This window comes from Nuphar pumila, chromosome 3 (assembly GCF_984573655.1).
Source record: "Nuphar pumila chromosome 3, dmNupPumi1.hap1.1, whole genome shotgun sequence".
Classification (NCBI taxonomy): Eukaryota; Viridiplantae; Streptophyta; class Magnoliopsida; order Nymphaeales; family Nymphaeaceae; genus Nuphar; species Nuphar pumila.
Window position 1 is genome coordinate 90,174,652 of NC_143251.1, and position 21,599 is coordinate 90,196,250.

The 21,599-nt window shown below is 35.1% G+C and overlaps 1 protein-coding gene across 1 annotated transcript in view; it reads left to right on the forward strand.

Annotated features, from left to right (window-relative positions):
- The window catches only part of LOC149843119 (calcium-dependent protein kinase 7-like), a 36,766-nt gene extending 29,664 nt beyond the window's left edge, over window positions 1-7,102 (forward strand). Inside the window, exons 7-8 of the mRNA XM_090000836.1 lie at window positions 6,042-6,275; window positions 6,908-7,102. Of these exons, the coding sequence (XP_089856962.1) occupies window positions 6,042-6,275; window positions 6,908-7,102 (429 nt within the window). The remainder of the gene's footprint in view (window positions 1-6,041; window positions 6,276-6,907) is intronic.
- Window positions 7,103-21,599: the final 14,497 nt, after the last annotated feature.

Below are 21,599 nucleotides of genomic sequence, written 5' to 3' on the forward strand. Positions count from 1 at the left end.
ACTCAATAGAGAATTTACGAAAATGAAATCTATGTGCACGGTACCAATCGTACACAGTCACTTCTAAGGGGATCCTAATGGGTGAGCTGTGCAGAAAAGTAAGCTTGTCTCTATGGTATGCACACACGTGGTTCTAAGCCTAAATGCGAGAAACAAACTAAACAATCCTAATTAAAGAACTGAATTAAACTAACAACCTATAAATACGAGAACAAACATAAGGCAATAAAGTGAATACTAGTATTTCGCCGTTCCCCGGCAACGGCGCCAAAATTTGGTGTGAGTTTTATGAAAACCCTTTTTAAAACAATATTTTTAATGAAAATTCAGTGAAAGCCAGACACCAAAAATATAAAAACCGGCTCGCACAAGTGGTGGAGTCCGGGTCGATCTCAGGGAACGGAAAATACTTCATATTCAAACACACAATCTAACTACTCTTTATTGCCAAAATAAAAAGAATTAATTAAATAATTAACTACGAGAGTACGGTCCTACGCAGAGGGCTTGAACAAATAATTAAAGTGCCTTATTACAAACCCAATGAATTAAATAAAAGAATTAAAATTCCAATCTAAGAAGAAAAACAAGTCTTTAGTGCTTGAGGCTTTTGTAGTTCCTCTGTCCCTTGTGTGAATCTCATGTATATTCTTTCTTTGAGGGCTCCCTTGGCACGTCCAAGCGCTTGCCTACACAAAACAAAAACCAAGAACACAGCAGAACGGCGAAACTAACCACGATCTACACTTAAAAACTTAGTAAAAGCAGAAATCCAACCACTACACCAACATGCTATTATGCACTAAAGGACGGAATAATGTAACTATTAACACACGTTAAACAAATTCAAGAACTAAAGGATGGCAACTGTTGAGAATTTAACTAATTTAACACAACTCAATCACGAAAAGTGTAACACGAAAACAATTTAACACCCCTATTTAGACCACGACTAGTACTGAATCACTGTTATGGAAATAAATTACAAAGAACTATAGCTACTGAAGTCAAACATGGTTAATGAAGTATCCAAACAAATAATGGCTAAGTTAGTGCTTATTGCTGAATAAAAGTGGTTAACTAAGATTGACTAAACCCATTAATTACCATTGTTGATATCTAATAATGTCAATCTATCATCCAACCACTTAACAGCAACAAGTGAACTAAAATGTTAAACACTATACCTACTAAATTAAGTACCCAAAACAAGCAATTAACCAGTGAAATACGTGAACATCTAATGCAATCTTAGCATGGCTGATTAATTGACTCTGAACTAAGGCTAAATAATGAAAGCAATTAACCAAAAAAACACTGTGACTACTAAAATCAATGGCTACAAAAGCACTAATGTACTCTTGCTGGTGCTTTAACAGAACTAAACACAAACGTTGATTGAAAACCAACGTATGAAGAACTACAAACTAAAAAGAACAAAACACATGTATATAAAAAACTTAAAATGCACAGATTGAACAAACTAGTGAGCTGAACTTAGATGCTGAGAATATATACTGGAAAGCACCAACGGTGACAGTAAAGCACAGACCGACTAATAGCATAAAACAATCCTGTAATCACTAGGTTGTAAAACACATTATCTAGAACACACTGTAGGGAACGACTAAAAAAAAACTACACAGAGAAAAGAAACACGTTAATCTCACTTGCCTATAAACCGTGCTATGTATTGCTAACAAAAACACTAATCTGAAAAAAAAATGAAACAATGTATACAACTAAATGACGACCCACTGAATAAAATAATAAGCAGAACTAAATCAAACGATGAATGTAAATAAGAAAACATGAACATATGGATACTCTGCTGAAATAAGTAAAAAGAAAAAGGGGAGAAAAGGAAGAACACCCACTAGTGCTGTCTACGGACTGGTTGAGAGAAGAGTGGTCTCTCCATGGTGAAATCGACCTGCTGCCTTGTTGTGCTGGAAGAAGGAGAAGCATCCACCGGTGAGAAGGAAGGGAGACGGAGAAGAAGAAGAATAGATGGAGGAAGAAGAACCGGCTGAAGGGAGAGAGAGATGAGAGAGAGAGAGAGAGAGAGCTTCCAAGTGGGCTGCGTCAATTCCAAAGTGAGAGAGACCCTCTTTTTTTCTGCTGTAGAAGACTACTTATAATATTAAATTAGGGTAAAGCAAATTTTTCAAAACCAATCCCACACTTTTCAATAGTTTTCAAAAAGACCCACTTTAGTAAAACCTATTTTATTGTCTAAAACGAAAACTTCCTAAACGAATTAAAAATTACAAATTAGCTAATACAAACCTAAGCTAACTAAACTACCCTTAAGAAAATCTAAATCTAAAAATACTAAAACCGTAGAGAAAACGTTGAAAACTCGATTTTCTGCTAAAATTTGATTCAATGCGATTTCTCAGAACTAACAATAAAAATGGGTTTTTTAGAGCGATTTTAACACGGATCATGCATAAATAATGATTAATAAAATGCAAATATTATGCATGATCACGCACGCCTCATACACCTTGAGGCGTACGCCTCAGGGCGAGGCATGCCTCAAGGTGAGGAGTATGCGCCTCACCTTGTTTTGGTAAATTTATATTTTTCATCCATTTTACATTGAAATTTGAGGATCTCAGTCGGAACTCAGGTTTGGCCCATGTATGGTATGAAAGTTCACAAACCATATCATATATTAATTGGACCCTTCGGGTCTGACCTGGATTCTTTTTTAACCTTTTTATTTATCATCAAACCCAAACCATTGTCACCCCTAGGTGAAAGGTGCCTGCCTGAATCAACTTGATTGATTGAACTTGAAAGGTAAAGTTCTTGAATTAAGTTTTGAGCCTGAAGTGGACCTTGTTGGGACATTTTCACAAGAGCTCCAAACCAAACCAGTTTTTTTCCTTTTAAATCTCTTTTTTTTCTTAATTAGCCATGGAGAAGCTGCTGCTATAGCTTTGACCTGAGTCATTGTTTGTAGTATAAAGTTGCACGAGTGCTCTTCATCTTACCATTGAGGATAGTTTCTCATTTTCCTGTTATTGCCAAATAAAATAATTAATAGAGAAGAGTTTGTCTTTCTATGTTGTTCTATTATAAACGAGTATCGGGTTTTTAGTATATTTTAACTTTTGTTGGTTAATCTCATATTTTTCAGTTATTTCAGTTATGTAATTAGTTTTTCTTAGGCAAGGGCGACAACCCTAAACCTAAACAAATCGGGTCTGATCCATAAGAAACCGGGTCCCAAACATAAGCCCAAGAAAAAAAAAATCTTCGGGGGGGGGGGGGGGGGGGGGGGGCGCTGGCCCCCTATAACCCCCCCCCCCCCCCCCCCCCCTCCCCTCTTCTGTAAGGGAAAAAACTCTAAATCAGGCTCCACAACTCATCAGTTTCTTAATATATTATAACTTTTGTTGATTAATCTCATATATTTTCCAGTTATGTAATCAGTTTTTTAGTTACTTTTATATGTTAATCTCATATTTTTTAGAATAATCTCATATATTGTAACTTTTGTTGGTTAATCTCATATATTTTTCAGTTATTTTAGTTATGTAATCAATTTATTAGTATATTTTAACTTTTTTTGGTTATTCTCATATATTTTCTAGTTATGTAATCAGTTTTTAGTTACTTTTATATGTTAATCTCATATTTTTTAGTATTTATTTGAGATTTTCTATTTCTTATTAATTGTTATTTAATCAATAAAGCATTTCTTTATTTATTTGTATTTTTAAATATTTTTTATAATATTTTTTAAGTTTTCAAGTTTTTTTTAGGCTTACGCATTATGCCTCGAGGCTTACGCCTCACCTCGGTTTTTGGTGGAGCACCTTGCTACGCCTCAACGCTTTTCACAACACTGGTACACATATATAGATGTTTTCTACATGCTTGATTTTACAGGAATTGACTCTTGGATCATCGGATTGCAACACATGGGTAGGTTTTTATAAAGTTTGAAAATTGACTGTTTAAATTTTTTATAAATATCCAAGTTTTAAAATTTCATGTTTTTATATAAAAAAACATGATATAAGTGTTGTTCTCTATCAAAATGACTATGTTGAACACATATGCAGAGTAAATTTTGTAAAAAACATCCTGAAAACTCTGTTCGCTCATGCTAGGCACCTACTCTCCAATATATATATATATATATATATATATATATATATATATATATATATATATATAACTTATGGTGGTATACACTTGATTTACACAGGTCTAATGCAAAGGCAAAGCAAACCTTTGGATCATATTTAGCATGATCTATTTATTACTTTTTATATAGGAGCTAAATTTGGCTCCAACATGATATTTTAGGCTATATGTTAACCATCCTCTGATTCATAAATTGTGAGTTCATTTTTAATTACACAAAAAATTGAATCTCATGATATATAAAAAATGATTACATGTTTAACATGGTAATTAAATCATGCTAAACACATCTATGCAATATGATCCAACATTTGGTAGTTGGATCCATATAAACAAGAGACATGATTTTTTTTTACAAGAAACATGATTTTCTAAGCCTTAATATTTATGAAAATTTCATACCATCCATTTTAAACCTTATAAAAACTTACTAGTGTGTTGGAATAAAACAATTCAAGAGTTGTTTCCTATAAAATCAAGCATGTAGAACACATATGTACCATAGATTTAAGGAAAACATGAAAAAACCCTTTAAAAGAACGGTAGGCTGTTAGGAATCAACTATTGGATCATGTATTTTCGATAAAAATGAGATTTTTTGATGCTTGAATATTTACAAAAAAATTGAGCCATTGATTTTCAAGCCTTAAAAGATCCTTCTTATCATACTCGGATGATCCAAGAGTTTGTTTCTATAAAACCAAGCATCTAGATCACATTATGTATGGTGAAATTTAAGAAAAAACTCATAAAAATCTCGGTTCATACTCTAGTTCACATATTTTTAGTTAACATATTTTAGTATATATATAGAAAGTGATGGGTTTGTGCTAACCACAATGGTGCTAAATTGGAGCTAAAGTGTGCTGACTATTCACGTGATGATGGATGGTCAACATGCAAAAAACACAAAATTGCATCAAAAATGTGATTTTTGAGCAAAAAGACCTTTAGTGGCACACTAAAAGCACCAGTAAAAGTCTCACTAAAGGTCTGAGAGCTTTATTGACGCTTTTAGTATGCCACTAAAAGCTGAGCGTATTTTTGAAAAAGGTCTTTAGTGGCGCACTAAAAATGTCAGTAAAGGTCCCAGACAAGCGCCAATAAAGGTCTCAGACCTTTAGTGGGACCATTACTGGCACTTTTAGTGCACCAGTAAAGGATTTTCGATGAGATTTTTTTTTTTGCTGATCCATCAATGTGAGATGGACAGTCAGCATGCTTTAGCTCTGATTTAGCACCAAATGAGTTTAGCACAAACCCATTTCACTATATATATATATATATATATATATATATATATATATATATATATATATATATATATATATATATAGAGAGAGAGAGAGAGAGAGAGAGAGAGAGAGAGAGAGACGGTGTAGCTGCCTACACATTACACATGGATTGCAGGCCGACATGGTAGCACTATTGGATCTGGAGAACCCACGGCATGCAAAAAAAAGTACCTACTAAAGGGGTTTTGGGGGATGGTCATGAAGTGTTCGGTTTTCTAATGTTTTTTTGTACACTGTTCGCACCTAAGCAATCTGCATCTACGCTTTACGAACACACAACCATTACGGTTTTCAACTATGATATCGTATGTCAGCCACCAAACGTTGGCTGTGACTACAGATATATTTGACATAGTTAATCTTCCATGATAACTGGTTCAATCCCCAACCCTATGTCATGGCATTCAATCTTCAAGATGGTGAAAAAAATAGACGGCTGACGATTCATGATGACTTGGTTTAGCAATGGCCATTCTATATGAGAAGAGGCACATACAAACCAATGGAAGTCCATAATCTGTAACCAACTGTAATAAGTTCCTTTTATTGTTCTAACAAGAAACCCTTCCTACTTCTTGACAGGCCGATGTCGATGGAAATGGAACCCTAGATTATGGTGAATTTGTGACCGTGTCACTTCACCTGAAAAGGATTGGCGGTGAAGAGCATCTTGCTTCTGCATTCACTTATTTTGACAAGAATCAGAGTGGCTACATAGAAATCGATGAACTAAGAGATGCTCTCAAGGAGGATTCGATTGGCTCCAACTATGACGAGGTCATTCGTGACATCATACGTGATGTTGATACAGACAAGGTAACCATTATTACAGCTCAATATCTTTTCATTGTCACAATAAAAACACACAATCTCATAGCATAATGATGATGTGCCATCGCTTGTAATATCTATACATGATAGTTTTTTTTAAAGTTGATATGATCATCTTCAAACATATTGTCACGACTTTTTAAGATCGTGTCAATAATTGCCATAAGTATTTTATTTTTCATCTGCCTTTTTCAACTACGATTTCTATTGATATGAATTAATGCAGTTCAATGATCAACATACTTCAGGTCTTCAAGATATTTGGTTCTTGGCAAATGTAAATATCAACTGGGCATTCACCATTGTTGCCTATATGAGAATACCCTCAGTTTCATAAAGAAATAACTGTTTCAGTATAAAGGACTGGTTAACAGCAGCAAAACTGCTGTAGTCTGTGCACATATTGAAAGTGACAAACCCACATGGATATTTTCCTTTTTTTCCAAGTAATAAACATACTCCTTAATTTAAGTGTATTCTCATATAGGCAACAATACAGTTGCCCACTCATAGATGCATGATTAAGCATGTGTCAATTCGTTTTAATTGATTGACAGGACATGCTTAAGTATCTTCAATTTTCTTTAAACAGTGATACTAATCAATGTTTATGCCAGGATGGGCGCATAAGTTATGAAGAGTTTGCAACAATGATGAAGTCGGGCACTGATTGGCGGAAAGCATCAAGGCAATACTCGAGGGCCCTTTTCAACAACCTCAGCTTGAGACTAATTAAAAGTGGAACCTTGCAAGGGAAAGACTTGAGGTTCAGCAGAGGACAGAGTCGCTTCAGCGTTCGTGGTACAGCATAACTTCTGGTTTTCAGAGATTTGTAGTTCCAATGAAACACCCCAGCTACATTCTGAAAATCTATGTATATCATCTCCAATATGTGTTCCACATTTTGTTTGGCCATCTAGTTTAATTGTTCCATTGATTTAAGACATTCTTTTCCTGGAACAAATGATGGTTTCTTATCAGACCAACTTTGCTGCAGTCTTGTTTTAATGATCAACAAAAATAATGTTAGCTAAATAAAGTACTACTATTCACTACCCTACCACCATCGCTCCAGCATCAATACCACCACCAGCAACTTTTAATGTTTTCCTTTCTAAAATTCTGACAATGTTTGATATAATCTTAAGAGTTCCAACCAGAAAAGGAAAAAACTATAACTAATGCTTGGAAGTTCACCAGAACAAAGCAACATTTGTAGTTTTTTTTATATATTTTTAAGATTTCACAAAGTTTTTACTAAAGCAGTCCAACAATCATTTACTATAACGACAATATGTTTTTTACCGTGACGATTATCATAGTGTAATGATTGCATCTGCGAGCAAAAGTTCTTCCCAGCATCCCAAAGTAACCACCAACTGCATTGAACGACTATAGTTTGCCTAAGACCATATCCAATAACCATTTAAGCAGTACATGCCTATAACAGCAATCAAAGTTTAATCTTGGTACAATCATATGAAATTCTTGGAAGAATCACTGCAAGAAAAGGGGGAAATAGCAACAGTACAAAAACCCTGGATCTTTGTTTTTAGAGCGGCCACATTACGAAAGCTCATACCGCATATACGAATCCTATGAAAAAAGTGAGTTCAGTGACAGAAACCACAAAAAACTAGAAAAGAATACGAAACAAGCAATATTCAAACGTTAGAGTCATTAAAACATAGGAAAACATACCTATTAAATAAAATAAGAACAAAAAATAGAAAACCAAATCTCACATCGGGCTTAGATAGCCATTTTTACAATTGACGAGCCGGAGAAGCACGAGCAGCACTTCAACTAAGCATGAGATCCAAAAAAAGGGTGAGACAAGGAGATCTCGACCCTAGGCTAGGTGTGCTAAAATTTCTACAGAGTAGGGACGCGCAGGTCTAATAATAGGGTTGTGGCCTCCTTATTTATAGTTTTTCTTTTGAATCTGGATATTTTTTTGAATGACGAAGATCCGCATTTTTAGATCCATCTGAAGATGACATGGAAGGCGTCTATTGGTTGGGACAGAATGACTTATCCTAAGACATCATTTTGGGAGAATAATTAAGCTTATCATAAGGTTTTGTAAAACTTAAAATTGAGAATCCCTGATTTAGGTAAGTTGATTTGGGCCAAGACAGATTTTCCTATGCAAAATAGGTTAGAAATGACATATTTTAAACAGATTTCACCATTTTTGTCATATCTCTCAAAATATATTTGATATTAACATAAATTTTATTTTATTTGATAGATAACACGTTTATCTACAACTTTTATTTTAATTTCAAGACCCCAAAACGTAATTTGGTAAGCCAAAAATATGCTCTAAATGGGGTCCAATTGAAAATCAAGGTCAACCTTGGACAAACTTTACTATTTTGGTTATAAATCCCTCATAAAGCATCCATTTTGACTTAAATTTATTTTATTTGGAAGGTAAAACATTCTATAAAAATTTTCCTTTTTGGTAAAAATGTCAAAAATGTCTTCTTGGAGGTAAAAATCATGTTGCAAATAAATTTTGCTTTATTTTATACTTGAAAAGACTTGTATAAGAAATCCAATCCAAGATCCAATTTACCTAAGATACAAATAAGCCAAAATTGGAGTGTCTATGCTTTTCTTTTTTATCGAGCGTGCAAAGCTCGATCGATAACAAAGAAGTAGACACATCAATTTTAAAAGATGAAAGGATTGACTCTCACACAATATTTTTTAAAAGAGATCTTGTAAAAACAAAGACATAAACAATTTAATGGTGACGTTAGCTAAAGACGTTTACATAGCCCAACACGAGGGTCACTCTAAGGCGCCTAACTCATATAAGCAAAGAGATTTGGTCAAACGAGGTTGGTCTACAAACTAAGCTAGTACTGTATTTCACATGAGAGCTTTCCAATAAACTCAGTAATTGTGAGTGGGTAGCCTTGTTGAACGAGATCAGACAAAGACGAAACAAATGTCAAGTATATTAAAAAAAAGACTTATGAGCAAAAGGTATCAGAGCATAAGATGTATAAGCCCACAAGACTGACCAAAGGAGAGGATGAGAAGCAAAGAGAAAGCAAAAGATAGTCTTGACATCTTTCATCTTGAAGAGTTTTTTCTCTAAGTGGATCATCATGGTTTTAACCATAGAATATGAGATTCAATATGCCCTTATATGATTTATCCTTCTATTTCACTATAAGCTTCTTCATCTTATGTTATCTTCTCATTAACGGCGCTACCTTCATGCTTTCTCTTCACAATAATAAAAAAAATTTGACTATTGCTAATGATGCAAGAAGTGATAAGAAGTGCATGTGAACTTCTCATAAATGCAATGACTTCTCGGTAAAATCCATTCAAATGACAAAAAGTTTGCAACAAAAGGGTGATTCTTTAAAAAAAATTGAATTTTTTTTTTTAAATTTTATTTTTTGGATTTTTCAAGATTTTTTATATTTTTGAATTTTGAAATAACTATTTATAAAAGACAATCAGACAACTCATTCACATTCTCAAAAGATGTGAGAATGATGGACATGAGAGGTTGAGAGCATACCTAATTCAGGTGGTACAATTTTACCTCTTGGGACTTTTTGACATGATGTAGAGAAAAGGTGTGTTTTGGATCGGCCCCATCAGTAAACTGCAGATGTTATGATGATAGGTTCATGACATTCTCCTCTATATTATTATTTTGCCATCCGCCCATCCAACCTCAATCTTTTAAAAGATTAGGATTTGGACTTTTGTTTCATCGTTGCCCTAGATGTGGTTGTGTAAGATGGCAGATGATATTGATTTTTCACATTATTGAAAATATATGTTGACCTTTTGGCTTTCTTGACTTAACATAAACTTGCTTTGTATAGTGCAGATTCCATGTGATCCCTTCACCATTTTTAACATCAAAGACAGAAGTTCAAACTGATCTTGCTAAGATATTAGTTCTTCCCTAGATTCTACTCATGGTCCAAGTCGAGATCAAAAGGTTGATGACCAACAATAACATAGACATGATAATGCTTTATCTTTTCTCAACAAATTTTGAGTTGTCTTGAGAAATTTTATCAATAGAACTTTCTTCTTCCTTAAAAGAGATGAAAATTTTTAACTTTTTGAGAAATTTTCATGATATAATATGGATAATTCATTTCTACATGATCATCTACATTTGTTGAGTTGGATGAATCAAAGTCTACTATCACATCAACATATTCAAGGTTTTTCTCTTCGATAGGATTCTCTAACATATTTTCTTCCTAAAAAATAAGAGTGACAGGAATCGACTCAAGCACAATATGAATTGCTTTTTTCTAGAATCTTGGTAGGATCATCATCGTCATTTTTCTTTATAAGGACAACCTCAATGGATGACTCAAGCACAATTACTTTTCTAGAACTTGGCTAGAAGCATTCTCAACTTTCTCCTTGACTTGAGTCCCACATGGGTGGACCTAAGTGCAAGCATATTACGGTAATTATAAATGTTGTGAGGCTCCTTTCTGATCAATTAATTCAACATAAACTCTAAGAATTATAAAAAAAAAAATAGTATTGGTTCAGCTTTGCTAATAATGTGGATTTTCTCATTTTAAATGTGACTTGGTTCCTCCTAAGCTTCTTCATCTTTTAAGATTTGTTCACCTTTGTTAAGGTGGTCCTGAATTATGTGCTTTAGAGAGATGCATTCTTCAGTGTTATGGTCAAGAGCATGATGATATCTGTATATTTTTGTGTAGTTTCTTCTTTTCATCTATAGAGAATTTGACACTTTGGGCAATTCAAATTCTTTGTTTTATAGCAAAACATCCATTAGTCAAAATTGATCCTGCTGAATCTCAGTGAACTCTGTCACGAGGCCATTTTGGATTTTGGGCTTGCCCCTGGTTTTGCTTGGGAGACTTTGACTTTTTCTTTTCTCGTTGAGGAGTAGCTAAACTAACCTAACTTCTAGGATGCTCATCCCTTTTGGATCTATCTTTTTTAGACACAAAATCCCATCATATATACCTCTTTTGAGGTTTGACTCTATCCAAGTGGCAACGTCAATCAAATCCATGAAGGTCCCACACCTTTGAGTGACTAAGAGTCCTTTGGGGGGTTGATTGAAGTTATTTATGATGAGGGTGATGGCATGAAACTCTCAGATTGGGTCTTTCATGCGATGATACATTGATCTCCACCTGTTAATGAAGTCATGAGTGTCCTCATCATTTTTCTGCCTAAGATTGTAGAGTTGACTGATCATTGGCAGAACATCTATCTTGTACCAAAATCGCTCAATGAACATGTTCATGAGGGTCTAGAACTGTTTGATTTGATGAATGTCTAGAATTGAAAACCAGGACAAGGCCTCTCCTTCAAGAGTTCTCGGAAACCATTAGATCAGGCTTGGTCATTATTAAGACAGTCAGAGCAGGTATCCAGGAATATGGTGACATGAGTCTAGAGATTTTCTCTTTTATTGAATTTCATGAACTTTTGAGAGGTGAGACCAAAAGGTTTAGTGTCTTAGCTTAGGACGAAATCGTAGATTTTGTATGGTCTCCTTTCTCCATTAACTTTCTTTATCTAGCGGGTTACATTTTCTCTTCATGGTTTCAGACCCGTTAAGGCCTCCCCAGCTCTTGAAGTAAACTTTTGGCCAATAGGGTTGTCAACTCTCGAGTACCTCTGGGTAGTTTCCTGGTATTATTAGGTGGATTCTGGGCTACAGACCCAAGTTGGTCAGGGTTCTTAAAACTTTGACCCATTTCAGTGTTCGGGTTCCTTGGAAGATCGGTGGGATCCCTTTACAGAACTATGGGTTGGGATCTATAATCAAACAAGAGTCCACATAAATCGCACAATACATAGATCAAGCTTTTAAAATTAGGTTTTCTAGATCTTCTCGAAAGCTCCACAGATCTATAAGGTTGTTTCAAATAGGATCTAACAGGATGAGATTTTCTTTATACCAGACCTTTCACGATATACCTGAACTATGGTTCCTAGTATTACGAGCGAGTTCTCGATCTCCTTGGTCTACCACTGATAAACCTAAGCTGAAGGTTTCTAGTACTATTAGGGGATTCGAAGATCCAAAATATATGATTTTGAAAAACCAAACAGGAAACAATAGCTCCATAATTAGAGTCTTAAGAAAGGGATAAATATGCATGCACAATCACAAAGCAAGCAATGTTTCAATAAAAAATGACTTTCTTAACTTGCTGAAAGTTGATATTTTTCTAAAAAGAAAACTAAGTGACATGTGATTCTCCAACAAAGATCTTTAAATTATTTTTTATAATAACTAAGATAAGAAAGAAAACACCAAATCTACCTAGGGTTTCTTTCTAAAAATAAAAAAGAAAAGAATCACACAAGAAAACACTATTGTATCCAAAATTATTTTTCTCGCATGAAAATAAAATGGATTGGATCTTTAGATCTGGATATGAGCGTTATTCAAAAAGTATCCCTATGCCTAAATGCCATAAACAACACACAAGATCAGGATGCAAACATGGGTTTTAGGAACCGAGGGTCTAAAACCCAAAAGAAAAACAAATCCAATATGTCAAGAAACAATAGTAGATGTTGCTATTGATTTTTACCCTAGAAAATACAAGAATTTTGGAAAACTCAAAATAAAGAAAATATGACAGATAAAAATATCTTTCTAACAATTTATGGCATGCAGAAAACTGACAAACAGGTGCCAACATATGGCCCAGGAACATTCCTAAAAATAGGCACTGAATAGGTGTTGGGACACCTATTATGATACTTCTAACATATTTCCTAGTTGCATGTGCTAAAAATACAAGAACATAGAAAATAATACAGAGAAATAGGAATCTTTTATCTTTCCAATGCCACTGAGATCACAACAATTTGATGGTAGATGGAGAGATAAGCCTCCAGGAAGATAGACTAGTCAATTGTTTCACAACATAGAAAAAATATTAATACCAAATTTTGAATTGAAAAAATGAGTGCTCTAAAGGAGATTTTAGCTTCATCTCAAAACTACACAAATTTAAATCTGAGTCTCAGTTTCCAATGAGCCCTAAAACATGAGTTTTAGTTACTAAATTGTTGAGATATAAATAAAAGAACATATATTTATGGAAAAAAAGTTACCAAAATAACTATTTTTTATTTTTTGTGCTTATTTTTAGAGTCTATGGATACGAAATCTGAAAGTGAGTTAAACATATAAAACATAGTCACACTCGTCTGCTTTTCAATGAGCCCTAGAACGTTGAAAATTGACTTATGACCATAGAGATATAACTTTATCAATCTGACAACATTTGACATGACTGATAAAAGAAAAACATGATTTTGGGTATGAGGTGGATTCAATATCTGAAAATCATTAAAGCAACGAAACTACTAACCTTGTAATGCTGATTTTCTAAAAACTTAGATCTTGGAGTTAAGTGAACGATCTCATCGGGCATGCCATTCTATGGATCCTCAATTTTTAAAGAGCTAAAAATACAAGTTTTTCACCAAAAAATAATTTAGAAAATGGATCCAACATTCAAATCCAAATTTAAGAGAGTATGAAAACCGTTCTTTAAGGTAATGAGCCTTTCCTCTTCTGTTGAGCAAGGATCAACCTAACCAAAAACCATTGATCTTCGATTTTGGAGTGAGGGCATTGCGATTCTCGTACCTCGTATGTGAATCCTATGAAAAAGGTGAGTTTGATAGTGAGAACCACCAAAACTCAAAAAAATTATGAAACGAGCAATATATGAATGCTAGGGCTATCAAAAAATAGGAAAACATACATAATAAATAAAATACAAGCAAAAAATAGAAAACCAAATCTCACCTCGAGCTTAGGTAGCCCTTTCTACAGTTGACGAGTGCGGTGGAGCACGAACAACACTTCAGCTCGACATGGACTCCAAAAAGAGGTGAGATAAGGGGATCTGGGTCCTAAGCTATGCTAGGCTAGGTGCGCTGAATTTTTTGTAGAGTAGGAATGCAGGCACCAGATCTGAGAATAGGGGGTGGCCCCCTTTATGATTTTTTTGGAAAATTTGAACATGTTTTCTAATGTTAAGGATTTTCATTTTTGGGTACGTCCAAAGATGACATGGAGGGCTCTTATTAGTTCATACTACATCGCTTATTTTAAGGAATCATTTTAGTAGGATTATTAGGCTTGTCCTAAGGTTTTTGAAGGCCTAAAATCAAGAATCCATGATTTAGGTAAGTTGGTTCAAGCCAATATTTCTCTAGGCGAAATAGGTCCAAGATGGCATGTTTAAAAAAGATTTTATCATTTTCATAATCTCTCAATGACATGATTTTTATTTTATTTGACAGATAATACACTTATCTATCACTTTTGTTTCAATATCAAGACCCAAAAACTTAATTTGATAGGCCGAAAATCCACTAAGTGGGGCCTAATTGAAATTCAAGGTCAACCTTGGACAGACTTTACTATTCTAGTTATAAATCTCTCCCACAACATCCATTTTAACCCAAATTTATTTTATTTGGAAGGTAAAACACTCTAGAATATTTTCACTTTTTGGTAAAAATGTCAAAAATATTTTTTGTGGGTCAAAATCATGTTATAGGTCAAATTTTCCTTATTTTGGACCTGAAATGGCCCATTTGAGAAATCCAATCCAAAATCCAATTTACCCATAATTCAAATAGGTCAAAACTAAAGTGTCTACATTATCCAACTTGTTGAATCCAATAAGTATATGATGAAATATTTGGACCAAACTCAACTTGTCTGTACGTGACTTGCATCTTAGTAGGGCCAATTTTTTCTCCAATCCACTCCAAAGGATACTGGTAGAGCCAGAGTACACAACTCAGTTCTAATTTGTTTGATAGTCATCAGAGTTTTGATAGCTTTTCCTTGAGAAAAAGCAAAAAGCATGTTGTCTTTTGATCTTCCCTTCTTATTCCTTGTATTTCTCACCTAGTTCTTTTTTCCCTCTTACGCTAGTCCTTTTCAAAAAGAACGGAAGCGACCATAAAGGTTTGTTCCTAAATGTCATGTTGGTTGTGCTACAAATTAACCATTCTAAATAGCTTTTTGATTAATTACATTTTAACATTCCTAATTATGATTAAATTTTAAACCTTCCCAATGAAATTTTGCTGCCAGTTTATTTTAAGCAAACAATCAATGAACAAAAAGATACGTTGTGGTATTGTACTTAAATTTCAAAATACAACATTCATTACATAATGGTTTTTTGGTTAGGTGATTGGACCCTACCACTCAATAAGGATAAGCCTTTCATCAAGACCAAAACAAATGAAAAATGGACCCTGATGGTATGAGAACAAATAAATATGTATTGCAACTTAGTAACTGTTAAATCATCCCATTGGAAATGAAAAGCTATTGTTAAGAAGAAAATATTGCAGGTTATAACTTTGAGTCTGGGTTTTTAGAGAGAGAGAGAGTTGATTGGTTTAATACTTACGCTCAAGTTCTCTTGGGTAATTGTCTCAAACTTACTCTTAGTTGGCTTGGGATGATTTTGGCTTAAATTTTAGAACCTTAACTTAGTCAACTTTGACTATTTGACATGGTCATAACCTATTTAACACTGCACTCCTTAACAGTTATAATTGTTCAGAATTTGTCTTAGAGTTTGACGTTACAGTTGACTGTTTACGAGTCCTTTTGATGAACTCTTAATATTTTTAAGGTTATTTTGAACCTTATGACTGCCCTTTTTGATCCATTGACTGCATCTAGCCCATTTACACCCAGTGAATGACCATTTTGCCTACTAAAGGCCATTTATTTTTAATCGTTGAGCTCATTCATGACCACTTATTACTAGCCATTGTAGTTTTATTACTAGCCATTGGGTTTGACTTATATAAACCCAAGCCTTTCTCTCATTTTCACCATTAAGCATTCAAGGTCTCTCTTCTCCTCTTCTATCTAGCTCTCTCATGCACACTCTTTGTGAGCAGACACACTTTTTTGCTCTTTCTTTCTCTAGATTAGACAGTCTAAGTCTAGTCCAATCGAATCAAGAGGCTATTCAAGGTGGTACATATCGAGTTACTCAGTCTCACTCCTGCAGGGCATGGATCGGCTTTCGCGAATAGATGAAAGCTCGATTGTATCCTAAGAGCAAAGTCATACAAATACCCATTGCACAAATGACTTGGTCATAAGTGAGTCAACTATCGCTTGAAAGATAGCACTCCAAACATGTGCCTGACAATCCACTTAGTTCAAGCTCGCTTTCCAAACCCACTAAGTAAATTTTTCAATAATAGATATGCATTACTACTTAGTAACTACTAAATCATGTCACTAAAAATGAAAAAGGATCATTAGAAAGCAGAAATGCTGCAGGTTGTTATGGGAGTTTGTGCCTTTATGAAGAGAGAGAGAGAGAGAGAGAGAGAGAGAGAGAGAGAGAGATGATTGGTTTGATACTTGTGTCCAAGTTCTTTCCTATGGAATTTTTTAAGCTTTAATGGCTTTGGCAAGAAAAAATTTATGTTAAATTAAAACTTTTTATTTTTTATCAAGAAAATATCACCATGTTTTTTATATTATATTGGTTTTTGAAAATATCACCAAAAAAACTTGATAGTTTCAAGACGTAAGTGATATTTGTGATTTAGATTTTAAGGACTTTCTATGGGAGAGACGAAGTTCGAGTGGCAGTGGTGGTGGTTGTTAGATAAATCATGTGGGCCTATATATGTTTAATCACACATTATATATTGTCTAAGGTTAAGACCCATATAAAGTGATCACATACGGTTGGGCCATATGATATCTTATATGGTATGGTTTTATTATATGCAGAGACCTCATGTGTTAATTTCCAATTTTATGATGAGCTGAATTGAAAATAGATCATAAGGTGGTTAAAATTAGGTTATTTTCCTCAAACCATATATAGTGGCTATTCTCTTCAGGCTCCCCATCATCATCAAGAGAAAAATATTCCTCTCATTAGGTTTAGAGAAGAAGGCAAAGACACATATAGAGGTTTTGGAAGATCATACCCATAAAGATCTACCGGAGCACCAATGGATTCATGTACGCTTTCACATTAAGTTTAGTTTTTGTTCTTTTCAATGATTTAGCACTAACAAATTTAACGATCAAATAAAGTTTTTTGGTGGATTTAAAATCCAACAATTGGTATCAGAGCACTTTGTTTCTTTTGAATCGTTGAAATATGATTTTGTCATTGTATGTTCTTTGTTGGGTCGTCGAAATCTCATCGAATTCGGTCTTTTCTTTTTTCGATTGCCGGCATTAGGGGCTAATAAAAAAATTTTATTTGCCTCGGTCGATGGCGTTGTTGGAAGACTGACGGGACTGACGGCTCACCATGAAGGGTGGCTCGCCCTCTTCGGTGGTCGTAAGCCACAGGACGATATTCGGTTTTTTGCGCAGGCACCATTGGGTGCCTGCATAGTCCTTGAGGAGGGAGGACCGGACGGTCCTCTCCAGCCTCTTTCTGGTTTGACGAGGCCCAAACTACCACCTATTTTTAGTTATCCATTAGGGCACAGGTGGAGGAGGGTCGATCAGCCCTCCTCGTGCCGTTCGAATGGAGCCTGGAGAGAGGGAGGGCCGATTTGGCCCTCTCACTCAATATCTGAACGATGGAGGGGCCATTTTGGTCAGAGGAAGGGCCGATCTGCCCTTCCACTTTTCAGATGACCGGGGTAGAGGGTGCCGACAGGCCTGACCCTGACCGATCACCCATGCCAGATGTCGGATGGCGCCTGAGGATGGTGGTTGGGGCTTTCGGTTTGCCCCAGCCACCGGTGGGTGACCAGATAAAGGTTGTCGGTGGATAGGGCATCCAGTTCGCCCCACCCACCACCGAGTGGTTTAGGGCCAGTGGCGGCCGACGCTTGGTTCGGTCGTCTGAAGCATAGGGCCGATTCGACCTTCAGTTATACCGGCAACCAGATGAAGATCTGGTCGCTGCAGTGATTCGCAGGGTTGGTTCAGTTTATAGTTGATCTGGCAACCCGGATCAGTTTTATAGACCGCTACAGTGTTTCGCTGGGTTGATTTGGTCTTCAAGCGACCCAGTGTTCTGGGCAATTCAGGTTTTTCAACCAATCTGATTCGTCGACCCGACATGGTTCAACATTATGCTGACTCGATCGTCTGGACCGATTTGGCCATCAAACCTAGTTCTGGTTCAGCTTTCAGCCGATCGAGCCAGGGGTCAGTTCGACCCTACATCTTGCTAGGTTGAGTCTCCACTTACGACCCAAGCCGACTTCGGTTTCCTTCGGGGAGCGGCTAACCCGGTTCAATCCCCATTAAGTTGCGAGGACTGAACCGAGTAGGGTGGTGCTTTTGTGTGTCAGGCCTGGTCAAACCTGACCTGTTAGCCCAGACCCTGTACTCGGTTATGGTATTACAGTCTGGTTCGGGTCGGGTCAGGCCTATTTTGACCCTAGCATGTGCCTTGAAACTCATAATAATAAAAAAATTATAAGGACTTTTATTATTGAATTCAGGGCCATTAAGTATGCATTATGGATCCCTTTAGAAGGTCGACTTTGGTTACTTTTTGACCCTATATGGATTACAATTATGTTTTGTTTTTGTTCATATGCATGTATTTACATATTTGAACCATGGTATTCTTTTCAAAATAAGGGTCTAATATTATAATTGAATTGATTGAAACAATATTACCAAAGTAACCTCTCTTGTGTAGATTGACTCATTTTGAATATTGAGATGTTTATATATTTGGGGTTCATGCGAATAGTGATCGACCCAAGAAAATATTACTATTTGGTCGAGCCCAAATATATATTTTTCAGTAATAAATATGGGACAATTGTACGGTTTTCATGTGAATAACGAGTTGGTCCAAAAAAGGCTTGTTGTTTGACAGGATTAATTATCTATGTTTGATTACTGTAATGAGAGTACCACTTATAAGTTGATATTTTTGTCCAAAAACTGAATGTTAATGTTGTATTGTGTATCATGTGATGGGGTTTACCACAGTTTAAATATGTTAATTTATGATAAAATATATGTGAATATGTATGTTAATTATGAGCTTGCTTTGTTCTTGATTCAGTTAATACTTCTGCTTCTATGATATCTATAAATATAAATTCAATCCCTATTTTGAGTGGTTTTAACTTCAAAAACTAGAAAGAAAACATTATGATTGTTCTCAAATGTATGGATTTGAATCTTGTACTTTAAGATGATCAACCACCTGCTCTTACAAATAAGAGTTTCGTTGAGGATAAAAAGAACTCTGAGCGGTGTGATCGATGCATTCACATGAGTCTTATGATCATGAAACGTGCAATTTCAGAATCCTTCAGGGGCACTATGTCTGAAGAAGTTAATACCAAGAGGTTCCTTGAAGAAATCGAAAAGCATTTTGCTAAAAACAAAAAAGGCTGAGACAAGCACTCTCCTTTTGAGTCTTATTTCAATAAGGTATAAAGGTAAAGGGAACATTAGGGAGTATATTATGGAAATGTCCCATCTTGCTTCAAAACTAAAGGCACTAAAGTTAGAGTTGTCTGAGGACTTAGTCGTGTACATGGTTTTGATATATCTTTCTACACAATACAATCGGTTTAAGGTCAGTTATAACTACCAGAAGGATAAATAGACTCTTAATAAGCTCATTTCACACTGTGTGCAAGAAGAGAAAATGATGAAGCAAAAAAAGCTAGAAAGTATTCACTTGGTAGTAGCCTCTAAGGACAAATTTAAAAAGATAAAAAAAGAAATAAGGAAGCTCTAATGGACCCTCAATCGCAGAAAAAATAGAAGAGACATCAAGATCCAAAGTCCAGTTGTTTCTTTTACAAAAAGGAGGGTCACATGAAGAAGGACTGTAACAAATATCATGTTTGGCGTGAAAAAAAGGTACACTCTTTATTTTGGTTTGTTCTAAGGTTAATTTAACTTCTGTACCCAAACACACTTGGTGGATGGATTCTGGTGCTACCACTCACATAAGTGTGTCTATGCAGGGTTGCCTAAGTTGCCAAACGCCAATTGATGCTAAAAAATTCATCTATGTGGATGATGGAAAATCAGTTAAAGTTGAGGCAATAGGGACATTTAGGTTACTATTAAAGACTGGTTATTATTTTGATTTGAAATAAACATACATTGTACTATCATTTAGAAAGAATTTGGTTTTTATTTTCACATTAGACAAATTTGGTTATTTTTGTTTATTTGGAAATAGTCAGTTTAAATTGTTTCTTGATTTAAATCTTATTGAGACTCATTCTTTATCTGCGGTTGATAACCTATATTTATTTAATACTATTGTCTCATATCATGAAACTTTGTATTCAAGTTCACATGGTACAAAACAAAAAATAGTCAATGACAATTTTGTTTTATTATGGCACAAGCGCTTAGGTCATATTTCTAAACGAAGAATTAAAAGGCTTGTAATAAGTGAAATTCTTGATTTCACCAACTTTCAGGTTTGTATTGAGTGTATAAAAGGAAAATGAACAAATATAAGGAAATTATGTGCCGAAAGGAGAACAAGCGTCTTAGAACTAATTCATATAAATATTTGTGAGTCATTCTTTATGACTTCTTGGAATGGTCAATAATATTCTACTATGTTCATAGACGACTATTCTCGTTATGAGTACCTGTATTTAATTCATGAAAAGTCGCAATCCCTAGATGTGTTTAAATCATTTAAGGCTGAAGTTGAAAACCAACTTGGCAAAAGGATTAAGGTCGTCAGATCTAACCGTGGTAGTGAATATTATAGTAGATATGATGGATCAGATGAACAACGTCTAGGGCTCTTTGCTAAATTCCTAGAGAAATATGGTATCGTCCCTCAGTATACCACCCCAAGTACTTCTAACATGAATGATGTTGCTGAGAGACAAAATAAGACCTTAAATGATATGATAATGAATATAATTTCTCATTCTACCTTACTAGAGTCTCTCTCGAGAGAGGCATTAAAGACTGCAACTTATGTATTGAACATGGTACCATCTAAAACAATAACCAAGACCCCATATGAAATGTGGACAGGCAAAAAGCTTAGTATGAACCATTTTCATATTTGGGGATGTCCAACTGAGGCTAGGCCCTACAGGCCACATGAAAAGAAACTGAATTCAAGAATGGTTAACTACTATTTTGTTGGGTATTCTGAAAGATCTAGGGGTTATAAATTTTATTATCGTGTGAATAAGTCCTTTTTTGAGACAGAAAACACTTGTTTCTTTGAGGACGGTGAATTTGGAGAGAATGATAAGGTAAAAGACATTGCTTTTGAAAAAGAGTTTGTTTCTCTACCA